The sequence below is a fragment of the Capsicum annuum genome, unplaced genomic scaffold, assembly GCF_002878395.1.
Source record: "Capsicum annuum cultivar UCD-10X-F1 unplaced genomic scaffold, UCD10Xv1.1 ctg4839, whole genome shotgun sequence".
NCBI classification, from domain to species: Eukaryota; Viridiplantae; Streptophyta; class Magnoliopsida; order Solanales; family Solanaceae; genus Capsicum; species Capsicum annuum.
This window is the reverse complement of record NW_025856092.1, coordinates 49,717-63,787: the sequence shown is the minus strand read 5'-3', so window position 1 is coordinate 63,787 and position 14,071 is coordinate 49,717. Positions and strand designations below refer to the sequence as shown.

General features: G+C 37.1%; 1 protein-coding gene across 6 annotated transcripts; it reads left to right on the top strand.

Annotated features, from left to right (window-relative positions):
* Nucleotides 1-2,797: 2,797 nt before the first annotated feature.
* On the top strand, nt 2,798-13,620 carry LOC107849057 (trans-Golgi network-localized SYP41-interacting protein 1; the record flags this gene model as incomplete). Of its 6 annotated transcripts, none has more annotated exon segments than XM_047403810.1 (5): nt 2,798-2,991; nt 3,094-3,231; nt 7,283-7,834; nt 7,954-8,188; nt 8,261-13,620. In XM_047403810.1, coding segments are annotated over 4 exon segments (6,198 nt in total), but the record flags the coding sequence as incomplete, so codon positions are not given.
* Nucleotides 13,621-14,071: the final 451 nt, after the last annotated feature.

The following is a 14,071-nucleotide window of genomic DNA, read 5'->3' as shown; positions in this document are numbered from 1 at the left end:
ATTATTGATGATACATATGTTCTACATTTTTGTTTAATTATTATGTTTTTAGATACATTTATAAAAGGGTGATACATTTACACATGAATATATGAATCATTGTTTAATTTGTGTTATTCTCAATATTTTGAAAAGGTTGCTGAAATATTGTCAACTTTCTTGTCAATATCTAATTTTTTTTAGAAGAAAGAACACACGGACTGGTCACTACTGAAAGCATACAAGGAAAAGACAGATGAACATACATTTGATATTCAGTTTATTGATGGTATTGTGCAATGATCAAGCGACACACTGTATGTATCATTTTTTATTTTAAATATATTTATATGAATTTTACATAACTGACCGCTGGAATTTCTAAACTAATCTATTAATATGTTGCAGGGATTGTTGTTTGTTTGTTGCGGCATATGTTGAATTTTTAGGTGATGGCCTTCAAATACCTTCTTCAGATTTTAATTCAGGGTTGTATCATACTAAATACATGTCATTGTTGTGGGATTATAGGGTGACAATCAAGATCCGCCTAGGAATAACACACCTTTATTCCATCAGAGAATACGAAAATGATAAATGTCGAGCTGTAGTAGTCTAGTAGTTATTGTTTGATAATTTGATGTAACCGTTTGTTATGTGGTTAGATTTTTTGTATATTTCAAGTCTACTACTTTTAAGTTTTAAGTTTTTTTGATAGATGTTGAGACTATCATTGGTTGATTTAACTTTTAAGTTGTCTAGTTGTAACTGTAATGACATTTTAGATTACGAAATAGAACGTTTCCAATATTTTGGACCATATTTTTATGTTATATATATGTTATGATTGTGTTTGACATTATCTATTACATGTTTGATACATATGTTTGATAGATTTTAGGTAATGTAAATATTTGTGTAGCATATTGACTACACAAGTTAATCAAATACATATAAAGTTGATTTATATATTGCAAATTTGTTATTAGTAATATGAATCACAATTATAGCTTTTTTCATAATTAGTTTAAGAGTTTAAAACGTATCACATATATGTACCTCATTTATGTATTCTAAAAAACTGTATCACTAATATACCATATCAGATATATCGAAACGTATTAAAATAAATTCAAGCACTATTAATATGAATCACATAACTTTCATAAACGTGTAACATGTATCATAGAGCGTTCATAATTGTATGAATTATAATTATAATATTTTTTTTCAAAATTAGTTAAGGAGTTTTAAATGTATCACATTTATTTTAACTAGTAAAAAGTATCACTAATGTATCAGATAACGTCTTAAAACTAATACGGACAATATTAATATGAATCACATAACTTCCATAAACGCTTAATAAGAATCATATAACTTTATCTAACGTTTAATTTGTATCAATTATAAACAATTAATTGATATCTCATGAAACATATTTTTGAGAGATTAACTAAAATTATTGAATTCATAATATTGAACTTCATAAACATTTCATATTCCAATTCAAACAAAAATATCACATCTTCTTTGAAAAGTAGTTGCAGGTGCATCTGTTATGACCTTCACGACCACACTTTTCACAACAATTTGAAGTTGATGAAAATGTTTCACTACTTTTCTTTTGTCTCTCTTTCTTAGGTCTTCTTGGTTCTTTTATATTTTGGAGGAAAAATCACATCTTCCAACACCTCCGTTGGTACATGTCAATTCAATTTATCAGGCATTGGACAAAGTGTCATTTCATACGTCTTGACTGGTGTCCCATTTTTGTAGTAATCAGAACAGTATGACTTCATTTTCTTTACATGTTTGCTTTTCAAAACAGCAATAGCATGCATACAAGGTATCTCGTCAAGTTGAAATCTACCGCAGTTGCATGTTCTATTATCCAATCGAACTATGTATTTTCTTCCTTCTCCATACACTCTGTAGATGTAGTTCGTTGATTCCCTAAACTGAAAAATAGTTTTTAATTTACAGATACGTTAATCATCTTATAATATGAATGATGTGATGGCATATATTTTCAGATGTATCATTATGACACATTTGCTGTCAGTAGAGATCCAAAACTCTGCAAAGAAATTTTGTGACAGTTACATAATTTGTAAATAACTTACCAACATACGTGATGACTTTGCCGAATTTCGATGCATGTTTCAAAATCTCAAAAAAAAAAAGGTTCATAACCATATCATTATGAACCTCTATTACTGATAAATTTTCAACGTATTTGACATGTATTTTTTTCAGAGATTCATCAAATTTCAATTGAATTGATATAACATTCATTAAATTTCGATATGAAGCATTTTCATGAATCACAATGTCGTTAACACGATAGTTGTTGTACCTAGTCTGTGAAATCCAAGCACCGAAATGTTGCAACAACACAAATGTAGTCGCCACTGAAAATAATAAAAAAATTGGAGAATGAAGAAGGAAGAATTTTTTGATACAATTGAAATCAATACATATGATTTCCTTGAAATTTGAAAGTTGGCCGTGGCTATTGCTGATTTTGTGTATCTCAAAAATTCACCGTGTAACTGATTGTGCGTGATTTGCTCCCCAGAATAAATAATAATCCGTTACTTTCTTAATTAAAAAATAATTTTGTTTTAAATGTATCACAACCTATATGTGTTATGGTGTAATCAATGTATTCGAGATATTATATTATAAAACAAAGTTATGAGATAAGGTGTTAGAACCCATTAAAAATTCGAGATTTATGTGTAATTGGGCCAATAATAACCAAAGTTGGGCCTACCCAAAATATTTAGCAGAAAAACCAACCTTTGCGTCAGATCTAAGATATTCACCCTCTTCTTCCTACTTCTCAACCGATAAACAAACAACTCATTATTACTCCAAATAGCCCAAAAATAGACAAAACTAAGTATAATTAAATAAATAAATATATACATATTTCATACTAGAAAAGAAAAATTGAAACTACATACAAATTTCATTTGAGATTTTCAATATACAACAACTCGAAAGGTAACCGAATTATTCATTTTCATTTTCTGTATTTGAATTTTGCAAATTAGGTTATTCTGATTTTTAATTTTAACTATTTTGTTTTTTGGGGGAATTTTGCAGTTTTATTTGATTAGTTTATAATGGTGTTGGAAAAGTATTGAATATAATTGCAGCTGTATTGGATCGGATCGGATTGGATTGAATTGAATGGATAAGAATAAAAGCCGAACCGATCTGCTTGCTGCTGGTCGTAAAAAGGTATTTTTTTCGTATTGTTATTCGTTCTGCACAGTTGTAATGTGTTGCTAAGGTGGTAAAAATATCGTCGTAATTTATGAGATGTAGTTTGACTGGCCCAGAGTTTAAGAAATATGGTGTTCTTATGTATGTGATGTAGTTTGACTGACACGGAGTTTAAGAGATGTGTCGGTCTAGTTAATGTGTTGTAGTTTAATTGACACAGAGTTTAAGAAATGTCTTCCCAATTTATGTGATGTAGTTTGACTGGTACGGGTTTTAAGAGATGTGTCGTCCCAGTTGATGTGATGTAGTGTGACTGGCACGGAGTTTTAAGAGATGTGTCGTCCCAGTTTATGTGATGTAGTTTGACTGGTACGGAGTTTTAAGAGATGTATCGTCCCGGTTAATGTGATGTAGTTTGACTGGCATGGAGTTTTAAGAAATATGTCGTCCCATTTTATTGAATGTAGTTTGATTGGCACGGAGTTTTAAGTAATATGCCCCCAACTTTTTTGTAAAAAGGTAACTTTTTTCATTGCTGTTCTTCGTTTTGCACAGTTATAGTGTGTTGCTAAGCTGTTAAAATTTACTATTCGGTTCGTTTGAATTTGGTTGTCTGGTTTTTACTTGGTACAGAGTTTAGGAAAAATAGAGATTTTTGAATGTTGTAGAATGTAGTAAAATGACCTTTAATTTTGTGTTCGTAAACATGAATGTGGAAAGTTGGAATTAAAGAGTTTTCGGAAAAGGAAAAGACGCGTTCTTTTTGAAGCAGACTAAAGGGAAAGTAAGACAGACGAATTGAAATGGAAGGAGTAGGTGGTTTCTGCCCATCTGTCTCAGCCTTGGTGGCACCGTGGCGGAGTTACTTCCTATCTATTCGGGGGCGAGTGTGGGAGATAGGAATAGTTGAGGTACCTGTCATAAGAAACCATTGCTAAGCTATACAATTGCTAGTGTGGAGGGCTCGGATTAGGGTAGACGGCTAGTGTGAGTGTGTAGGTTGTGGCTAGGTGTTGGGAGAGTTTGGGTGTGGTGGGTGTTTTAGGTCTGTGAGTGCATGTTACTATTATACTGTTCCCTATTCCGTATTGTTCGTATTCCTCTTATTTCTTATTTCTCTGATACTTAGGGTTATTATTTCTTATCTCTTATCTCTGTTATGCTAAACATCCTGTTTCATGTCTCATTACGACCTTGGTATATTATTCTCTATCTTGAGCCGAGGGTCTATCGGAAACAGCCTCTCTACTTCCTCGGAGGAGGTAGTGGTATTGACTGCGTACATTTTACCCTCCCCATACCTCACTTTGTGGGAATATACTGGGTCTGTTGTTGTTGTTGTAAATGTAAGAAGTTTGGAAATCGGAGAAGTGTAGTCAGTCCTAAACCCAAATAAAGAGGAGGTTGAGTGAAAATTAGTGTGGCATGATGATGAATCTTCTTAATACTTAATTCCGAGGTTTTGTCTTGCACTGTATCAAGCAAAATGACAATCGTATAGATAATCCCGACTGGTTTTGCATTGAGGTGTAGTTGATATAACAAGAGAAAATGGAGAAGTAAATGGTTATAGTATTTCTTCTAGTGTTACACTTTTCTTGCTATATAGTAGCTTCTTTTGGCCCAAAATGTTTTTACTACGTTCATAGCTAGTTGTCCCACGTGTTTGTGGATGAGTCTTTTTCTTAACTGCTTCAATCTCTTTGCTGTCGGATGTCAGATGTCTCTTCTTTACATTTAATTAAGTACAATTCTTTCTCCCCGAGTATTGCTGGAGCATCTGCTCTGATGCCTAAGCACATCCTACCGTAGGTATTAAGATCCCTGTTTTGAAAAATTAGGAGAAAAAGAAAATAAGGGGCTAAGAAAATTAAGACTGCTATGACCTTACGGGTTATTTTGATCAGGCATACCTTTTCAAGTAACACTCAATAAAACCCGGTTCAATGACCTTGATAATCAGCACCAAGCTGGATAAACTGCCCTCTTGTGCTTTGGTTTGTTTTGTTATATCTTGTAAAATAGATATTGGAGTGTCACCGAGTATTCGTAGAGAAAGGAATGTAGCGTGGAAGACTGCATCATTGTGCATCTTTTGGCTTATTTGGAATTAAATTAATAAGAGAATGGTTTAGGATGCTGAAACAGATTTAAATAGGATCAACTTTTTTTTGGGTCATTTTCATGTGTTCTTTTGGTTTAAGGAGAAGGTACCTCCATGTATAGTCTATTGATCATATGGATAGTAGATGACTATAGGTAAGCTTACTAGATTCTTAAGTCAAATCATGTTTTAACTTGCATCAACTGTTCATATATAGGTCCTTATGTATTATGTATTTAAAAATTATCAAATAGATCTCAAGAAATAGAAGGGGAGCCTTGAAGTCTGCCATGTGACCAGAAGGTCACGGGTTCAAGCCTTGGAAACAACCCCTTGCAGAAATGTAAGGTGAGGCAGTGTACAATAGATCCTTATGGTCAGGCTCTTCCCCGGACCCTGCGCATAGCGGGAGCTTAGTGCACCGGGCTGCCCTAATCTCAAGAAACATTTTAAGATGCTGGGGCAAGTGTATCCTAGATATGAGCATGATGTGTTTGCTGCATATGATGTTTCTTTTTTTCATCTTTCTCAAAAATGGAACATATAAGCAACAAACAGGGAATGCTCATATCTACTATACGCTTGTCCAACATGTTCTTCAAGCACAATACTTCAATAAAAATGTTATCAACCTTCAAAGCTCTCAAACACTTTTTACTTCTAACTGCTGTAACCATGCAATAATTTCTACAATGTATTGACATTACCAGAGAATTGGGGATTTGGTAATTAGGAACAATAATATAGAGTTACCCTTAAATTCTGCCATTTTCCTTTAATCCTTGCTAAAACCAATTCTAATTATGAGTTAATCTCAAAGATAGGAACGCTCATGACACAACTCAGTCCAATCTCATAAGATCCGAGTCCAAATCTTTCTTTTGAGTCTTATTGATCGAAAAGAATCTTAATTTTGAGTCTTGAAGAACCTCAATCTTCATTGGGTTTACCCTAATATTCTCATTCTATCCATTTACTGCTAATAGCTATGAAAGATCCTTGATACACGTTAAGGTTGAGGCTTATATAGTTACAGTGTAAAGACGTCAAAATCCCTAAAACATCGCACCAAGATAGGTTTTACCATGATGCTTTAACCCTTGTGCATTGTTGTAACCCTCAGCTTTGCATGCCAAACTATTATTGTTTCTCCGTGTCGCAATGCATTTCTTCTTCTTGATGGGTTAACCTTCTTTACTTTGCCCACATAGTCTCAGCATTTGTCTTCTTCCCAACCAACACCTTTTTTCATCAAACATTCGATTCATGCTTTCCATCCTTGGGCATATTGGAAGTACCAATTGGGACCTGTTTTAAGTGCGGTGCATCACAAATTAGGGTGAACCCAATCAGAACATAGCACCAAGACAGGATTTACCGTGATGCTTTAACCCTTCTGCATTGCTGTAAATCTCAGCTTTGCATGGCTAACTATTATTGTTTCACTGTGTCGCAATGCATTTCTTCTTCTTGATGGGGTAGTCTTCTTTACTTTGCCACCATAGTCTCAGCGTTGGTCTTCTTCCCAACCAACACCCTGTTTTCATCAAATATTCGTTTCATGCTTTCCATCCTTGGCATATTGGAAGCACCAATTGGGACTTGTTTTGAGTTGGTGCATCACAAATTAATGAAGTTTGTTTTGTATGTTCTTTTTAGTTATCAACACAATTTAATGAATTATTTATGGTCTCTGTATGGATATGCATGCATGTAAATTATTCAAAAGAAGAAGAAAAAAATCTAATATTGGAAGATTTCACATGTTCATGTGCGACTCAATGTCGTATAGGACTTGTGACACTCGTATCTTCTGACTATGCTAGTATTGGAGGAAACTTAGTTTATGAATATTTTACTGGCGATGATGGATGCCTTTCATTGTGTCAACTATGAACTCTTTCTTAAAATAAACCTATCCTGCTTTATTCCTATTAAATGTGATATATTTTTGTTTACCAGCTTCAACAATTCAGACAGAAGAAGGATGGTAAAGGTGGTAAATCAAGTAAAGCCAGTAGATCTGCTGGTGATGCTACTCCAGATCCTGTTGATGTGACGGAAAAATCAGACCAAGTTCCTGGTGGAGAAAAACCACTTCACAGAGGTGATGATATTCCTACTTCCTCGGAGTTGCTTACCAAAAAGGATCTCCCCGGAAAACATTCTGAAGCTCCTCCTCTTGATGAGTCAAACAATGTTGACACAGTTGAAGCAACGCCAGCCAGTGGCAAGCTGGTAAACGAGGATGCTGCGGAACTTGAAGCTGCCTTGAATTCAGATTCTGGTGATCGGGGTATTGTTAGTTCATCTTCAATTTCTGAACATGCTAATGCCAAAATGGTAAATGAGGATGTAAAAGATGATCGTTTGGAAGCTCCAGGAATTATTGCTTCTGATGTGTCCACTAAAAGTTCTGCAACAGATGTGCCTGTTGAATTCTCATCTTATTCCAGTGCTGATGAAGCAGCTGCGCACCAAGTAGAAGTGGAAAGGCTGCATGTGCAGGAGCAGGTAACAGATGTAGGTTGTGCCTTCTCTCTTGACATCCATGCCCTTTGCATGTCCTTTATCCAATTGTGTATGTTTGCCTGTAATGAAAGTCTCATTGTTGCTGGGTAGGGACAATGCAGGAACCACATAATTCAGGTTCGAAGAAAGGTGATTCAAGCAGTGAGGTAGAGATTGAAGGAGACAAGAATCTTTCTTTGAACGAACCAACTGAGACTTCTATTAGCCAGACAGCCACATTAGTGGGAGATGAGGGAAGGGAGGAGACAAAAGCGGAATACATTCAACTCAGCAAGCCAAATAATGTTCCATCAACTGTTTTGGCAACTCAGAACGCTGAAATAGCTGAAGACGGGGGTAGGCAACCAAATACTGTTCACTTTTTACCTGAAATGGATGAACTCTCTTTAATACGTTCTCTAATGGTAGGTCATCAGATGGAAGATGCAGTTTCAGGTTCACAAAAGGAAGAAAAACTGGAAATACCTTCAGGTTCTGGGGAATATGAAAATTGCGGGGATGAGGTTCAAATTTCCTACTCCAGAGATATTGTTTCTGGGAATTCTATGGAGAATAAGATGGTGAACATCTCATCCAGGCCAGATGCAAGTTATGTTAGCTTGCGTCAGTTGGCGGAGGTGGTACGAGACCTTGATGAAGATGACTTCAAGTTCTTGCTCACGTCTAGAGACTCAGCTCCAAATGCACCTTCTTTGAAACTTTTTGACGCTTTTGAGAAGCTCAAAGAACAGCTATACCTCGCTAGTCTTGTAAAAGATGTATCTTGTTTGCAGCTAGCTGAAGAGTCGGAACTTCAGATGGAACTCTGTCATCAACATCATAAGTTGACTGACCAAATATCTGCGGCCACAGCTTCATCGATTGAACTTGGAGAGAAGAATAATAGCCTTGCTGATCAGCTTGCACAATCAAGATCTGAATTTCAATTGATTGTATCTGAAAGGGATGACCTCCAAGAGCAGCTTCACATTTCTAAAGCTGAGGTTGGAGAATTTTCTGAAAGAATAAATGAGTTGCAGACTAAATTGGAAACATCACTTGGTGAAAATGCAAGTCTGTCTTCAGAGATGGTGGACTGTCGCAATTTGGTGGCAACTTTACAGGTTCGAAATGAAAGCTTAATAGGAAGCCTTAATTTGTTGTCTGAAGAGAATAAGAAGCTTTTGGAGGACAAAGAGAATCTTGTTCTTGAGAACAAGAATTTGGGAACAGATCTAGCACAGTCTAAAGCTTTGTTCGGATCATTGCAGTTGGATAATGAAGAGTTATCGCAGAACTTCACTTCGTTGAGTGAGGAGAAAATGAAACTTCATGGAGAGAAGGAACACCTAATCACCGAGAATGAGAAACTGTTTGCTCAATTGTCAGACTACAAAAATGTTGTGGAAGCTCTTGAGGTTGAGAACAAGAACATAAATGAGAGTTTGATATCTGTAACAGAAGCAAAGAAACAGCTACAGGAGGAGAATAATTCTCTTCTCGGTGAAACTGAGAAACTAGGAATGGAGCTTAAGGAATCGAAGTCTCTAATTGAAGCTCTGCAGACGGAATTGGCTGAAGCAAAGGGGCATTTGACTTTGGTGGTGGAAGAGAGAAATGAGCTTGAGGAGCAGAAAAAGCATCTTCTCAGTGAGACTGAGAAACAGTCATTTCAGTTGGTAGAATACAAGAACTCGTGCAACAAGGTGGAAGATGACCTGAAAGTCGCTACTCTGCGTATTGAGCATCTAACTGAGGAAAACATGCATCTGAAGAGAAGCTCGGAGTTGTCTGGAGCGATGAAAACAGAATCACCTAACCAAAACAGCTTTGCATATCAATCTAAGGAAGAAGCTGCGCATCAGCTTGAACTTTCTTGCCGCTCTAGCTTTGCACCAGAAAATCTAATTGATGATGATGGTTCAAATTGTTTTGGAGTTGTGAAAAGACTCGTGGAGGAGGCAGAGAGAGTACTAGAAAAGCTTGAGAACACAATTGAAGGTATGAACACTCAGTCGGTTTCTATGAGTAGGTCATCTGGTAAGGCGGTTTCACCTGGTGTGTCAAGACTTATTCAAGCTTTTGAGCCTAAGGACCATGACGACGAGCATCAATCAGAGGAGTTCCAGTCTTCTGAAAATCAAACAGGTGCAGATCCCTATGTGCTAATTCAAGGGCTAACAAAAACATTAAGGGTGTTGCTGAAAGATTTGGAGTTGGCAGCTGGCAACGGCTATCAATTTCTTGAAGGAGAGAAAAGTAGTAAAAAAGCCACTGAGGTTGCTGCTGAAGAACTCAGGGCCAAATGCGAGTCTCTGTGTGAACACATTGACCTTTTGGGAGTGGCAAACATTGAACTAATGGTTTTCAATGAAAGTTTAAGGGGGTGTTTCTGGAATGCTAAAGAAAGGCTGGAAGAGCTTATGGTCCTAAATGAAGCTTTGCAAAAGCAAGAAGTCACTAGAAAAGCTGAGAACAGACAGTTAAGGGAGAATTTCAGTAGCTTTCAGGAAAAACTTCCTATTTTGCAGAACCAGCTGGGTGCAATGCGTGAAAGCTGCAAAGAAATGGGTTCTTCCACCTCTTATCAGGTAGAAACTCTTTACAAGGAGGTTGCTGACAGTGGATCAATACTCCAAGAAGAATGGAACTCTACAGTTGATCAGGTTTTTCAGACACTTCAGAGGCTAGATTTGTCTGTTGAGGCCGTTGGCTCCTCTCCAACTTCAAGAGTAGACCATGATCTAGGGAGCATAAACTTAAGTAGTCGTACTGCTGCATCTATTGATGCTGCTATCAATGTGATTGAGGCATTGCAGGATCAAGTTGAAGCTGCTCGCCATGAGTCAATGTTGAGCATCTCCCGTGAAGTCAACGAGAAGTTGGACTTGTTACAAGTTGAAAATGAAAAGTCTGTCAGTCTTTTGCATAAGATTTATGGTAGCCTCAAGAAACTTGTGTATGAAATGCCAGGGAATCTTGAAGATGCTGAAGTTGAAGATCCCGAGAAATCTGTAGATCTTTCTCATCCTGGTGCTTTTGATTCCGTACTGGAGCAGTTGCAAAGGTTTCTTGATGAGAAAACACAAGTTGAGTCCGTAAATGAAAAGCTGAAATCTGAGTTGATGTCCAGCACAAAAGATTTTGAAGAATTGAACAAAAGATCCCTTGGATCAGATTCTATTTTAAGGGTGGTTCAAGTGGTTGAGGGAGTCATTTCTCTAGATAGCTTTGAAATCAACATTAATGAGCCAGTATCATGTCTAGAGTCCCTGACTTCTCTCCTTGTTCAGAAGTATAAAGATGCAACCGAAGATGTGAGGTTATCCAGGCAGGAATGTGCTTCCCAGGAAGCTCAAGTGATTGAATTGCAAGGACAGATGGATCACCTGAGCTCATTACTTGTTCAGCGTGAAAATGAAGTTTTTGTCCTTAGGGAAAGTTTGAAGAGAGCTGAGGAGGATGTTGTATCTATTGGTTCTCAATATCAAGAGAAAGTTGCTGAATTTGAGCAGTCTGAACAACGGGTGTCATCTATAAGAGAGAAGCTTGGCATAGCAGTCACCAAGGGCAAAGGTCTGATTGTGCAGCGTGACAGTCTTAAACAGTCTCTTGCAGACACATCCTCTGAACTGCAGAAATGCTCTGAGGAGTTACAGTTGAAAGATGCAAGGCTTCAGGAAATAGAAATGAAACTCAAGACCTATTCGGAGGCAGGTGAGCGCATGGAGGCTTTGGAATCTGAGCTCTCGTACATTCGCAACTCTGCTACTGCCTTAAGGGAATCATTCCTTCTCAAAGACTCTGTTCTTCAGAAAATAGAGGAGATTTTAGAAGATTTGGAGCTTCCGGATCATTTCCATTCGAAGGATACCATTGATAAAGTTGATTGGTTGGCGAAGTCAGTTGCCGGCAATTCTGTACCTCTGACTGATTGGGATCACAAGAGCTCTATTGAAGGATCATATTCTGATGCAGGATATGCAATTGATGATGGATGGAAAGAGGCGCCACAGCCAAACTTGGGTTCTTCTGAAGACCTTAGAAGAAGATTTGACGAGCTCCAGGGAAAGTTCTATGGGTTGGCAGAACAAAATGAGATGCTTGAACAATCCTTGATGGAAAGAAACAACCTTGTTCAGAAGTGGGAAGAGATTTTAGACAGGATAGACATGCCTTCACACTTAAGATCTCTGGAGCCTGAAGATCGGATTGGTTGGTTAGTCCTTGCTGTTTCAGAGGCTGAAAACCAGTATAACTCTCTCCAACAAAAGTATGATAATTTTGAATCATTATTTGCATCAACAAGTGCTGAACTTGAAGAGTCGAACAGAAAAATATCTGAGCTTGAAAATGCATATCAATTGGTTGTCAGTGAGAAAGAGTTGCTTCTGAAGAGTTTGGAGTCACTGAACATTGATTTTGAGGAAATGTCAAGGAAGGCTGCCCGATCTGAAACTAGTAATGATGACTTGCAGAGCAGAGTAGGTGACTTGCAAAAGAAACTGAATGAAATGCTTGGTGCAGAGGAGCGTATTCATCATCTCGAAGGTGAAATAAGAAGATTGGAAGATATGGTCAAAGATTTCCTTTGGACTTCTGAAACAGATGATGTGTTATCTAGCTCTGGTACAACTGAATCTTTGGAGCAGCTAATTAGGAAGCTTATAGATAAATATACCACACTTTCTTTGGGGAAACCTTCTGAGTCTGATACAACTCTTGGGCATGCTGGTAAAGGGGCTGATCTCTCTCATGAAGAAAAGAGAGAAAGTAATGTCAGTTGTGATGTAGATGGAGGTGCTCTCAGCAGAAAATTAGAGGATGTTCTAAGGGACTTGTTGTCATTGAAGGAGGAGAAGGAGAGTATTGCACTGACAAATGAATCATTGGTTCGTGAACTGGAAGAATTGGGTATCAAAAATAAAGAACTGCAAGATCTACTCAGTCAGGAGGAACAAAAGTCATCTTCTTTAAGAGAAAAATTGAATGTTGCAGTTAGGAAAGGTAAGTCGTTGGTGCAACATCGTGACAGCCTGAAGCAATTAATTGAAGAGCTGAATGGTGAAGTTGAGCGCTCAAAGTCTGAGATCAGATTGCAGGAAAATGCTATTTCAGACTACGAACAGAGGATAAAAGATTTATCTTTCTACCCTGAGAGGATAAAGACCATAGAATCTGAGAGTTCAATCCTGAGAGATCAGTTGGCAGAAAAAGAGTACACCTTGAGCATGATTTTGAGTGCCCTGGATGAAGTTAATGTTGGCTCTAACATCGATAATCCAGTTGAGAAGCTAAAAAGAGCTGGGCAACTATGCCATGATTTGCAATCGGCTCTTGCATCTTCAGAACATGAAGCAAAGAAATCTAAAAGAGCAGCTGAGCTACTTCTTGCAGAGTTAAATGAGGTGCAAGAAAGAAATGATGGCCTCCAAGAGGAGCTAGCAAAGTCTTTGAGTGAACTCTCTGGACTGTCCAAGCAAAAAGAATCTGCTGAAGTTGCTAAACATGAAGCTCTTGCACATTTGGAAAAGCTATCTTCCACTCACTCAGAAGAAAGAAAGAACCAATTAGCTGAAATCACGATGCTAAAATCTGGTGTGGATCAGCTAGGGAAGGATCTCTTTGTTGTTGACCGTTTGCTCTCTGATGTTTTATCCATTGATTTGGAGACTATGCACCATATTGGTTCTAGTATTAAAGTTTGCATAGAACCAACTGATCAAAATCACTTTCCTCTACTTGTGGCTGATCCAAGTGGCCTTACCTTTGTGGAGCCAGAAAACAAGGTAACTTAGTTTTATGGCATTTCATGTCACTTTTCTTTTTACTCTGAATGCTTATAAATTTTTTTGGGCTAAGTTCCAAGCCTGTCATTTTCCAATTGGTCTGTAAAAAAACTGACATTATCAACAAAACAGCTTAAAGCTGACAGGATTATCAAGAAAACAGCTTACTTCTTTACAGATGATAGTTTCCTGCTTGCGTTGTGGGGTTGACTTAAAATTTTTCATATTTATATAATTGTCTTTTTTAGTGTTTTGGCATTTTAAGATTTCCCAATCAGTCCTTTTCAAAAAAAAAGTTCTTTTTAAAAAGATTTCCCAATCAGCCTTTTGACCTAGTTTTTTTAATGAAGCCAATCAGCCTTTTGACCTAGTTTTTTTAATGAAGCCAATCAGCCTTTTAACCTAGTTTGTTTGATGATCTTATTAAGGTCTATGTTGTTCGGACTCTTCA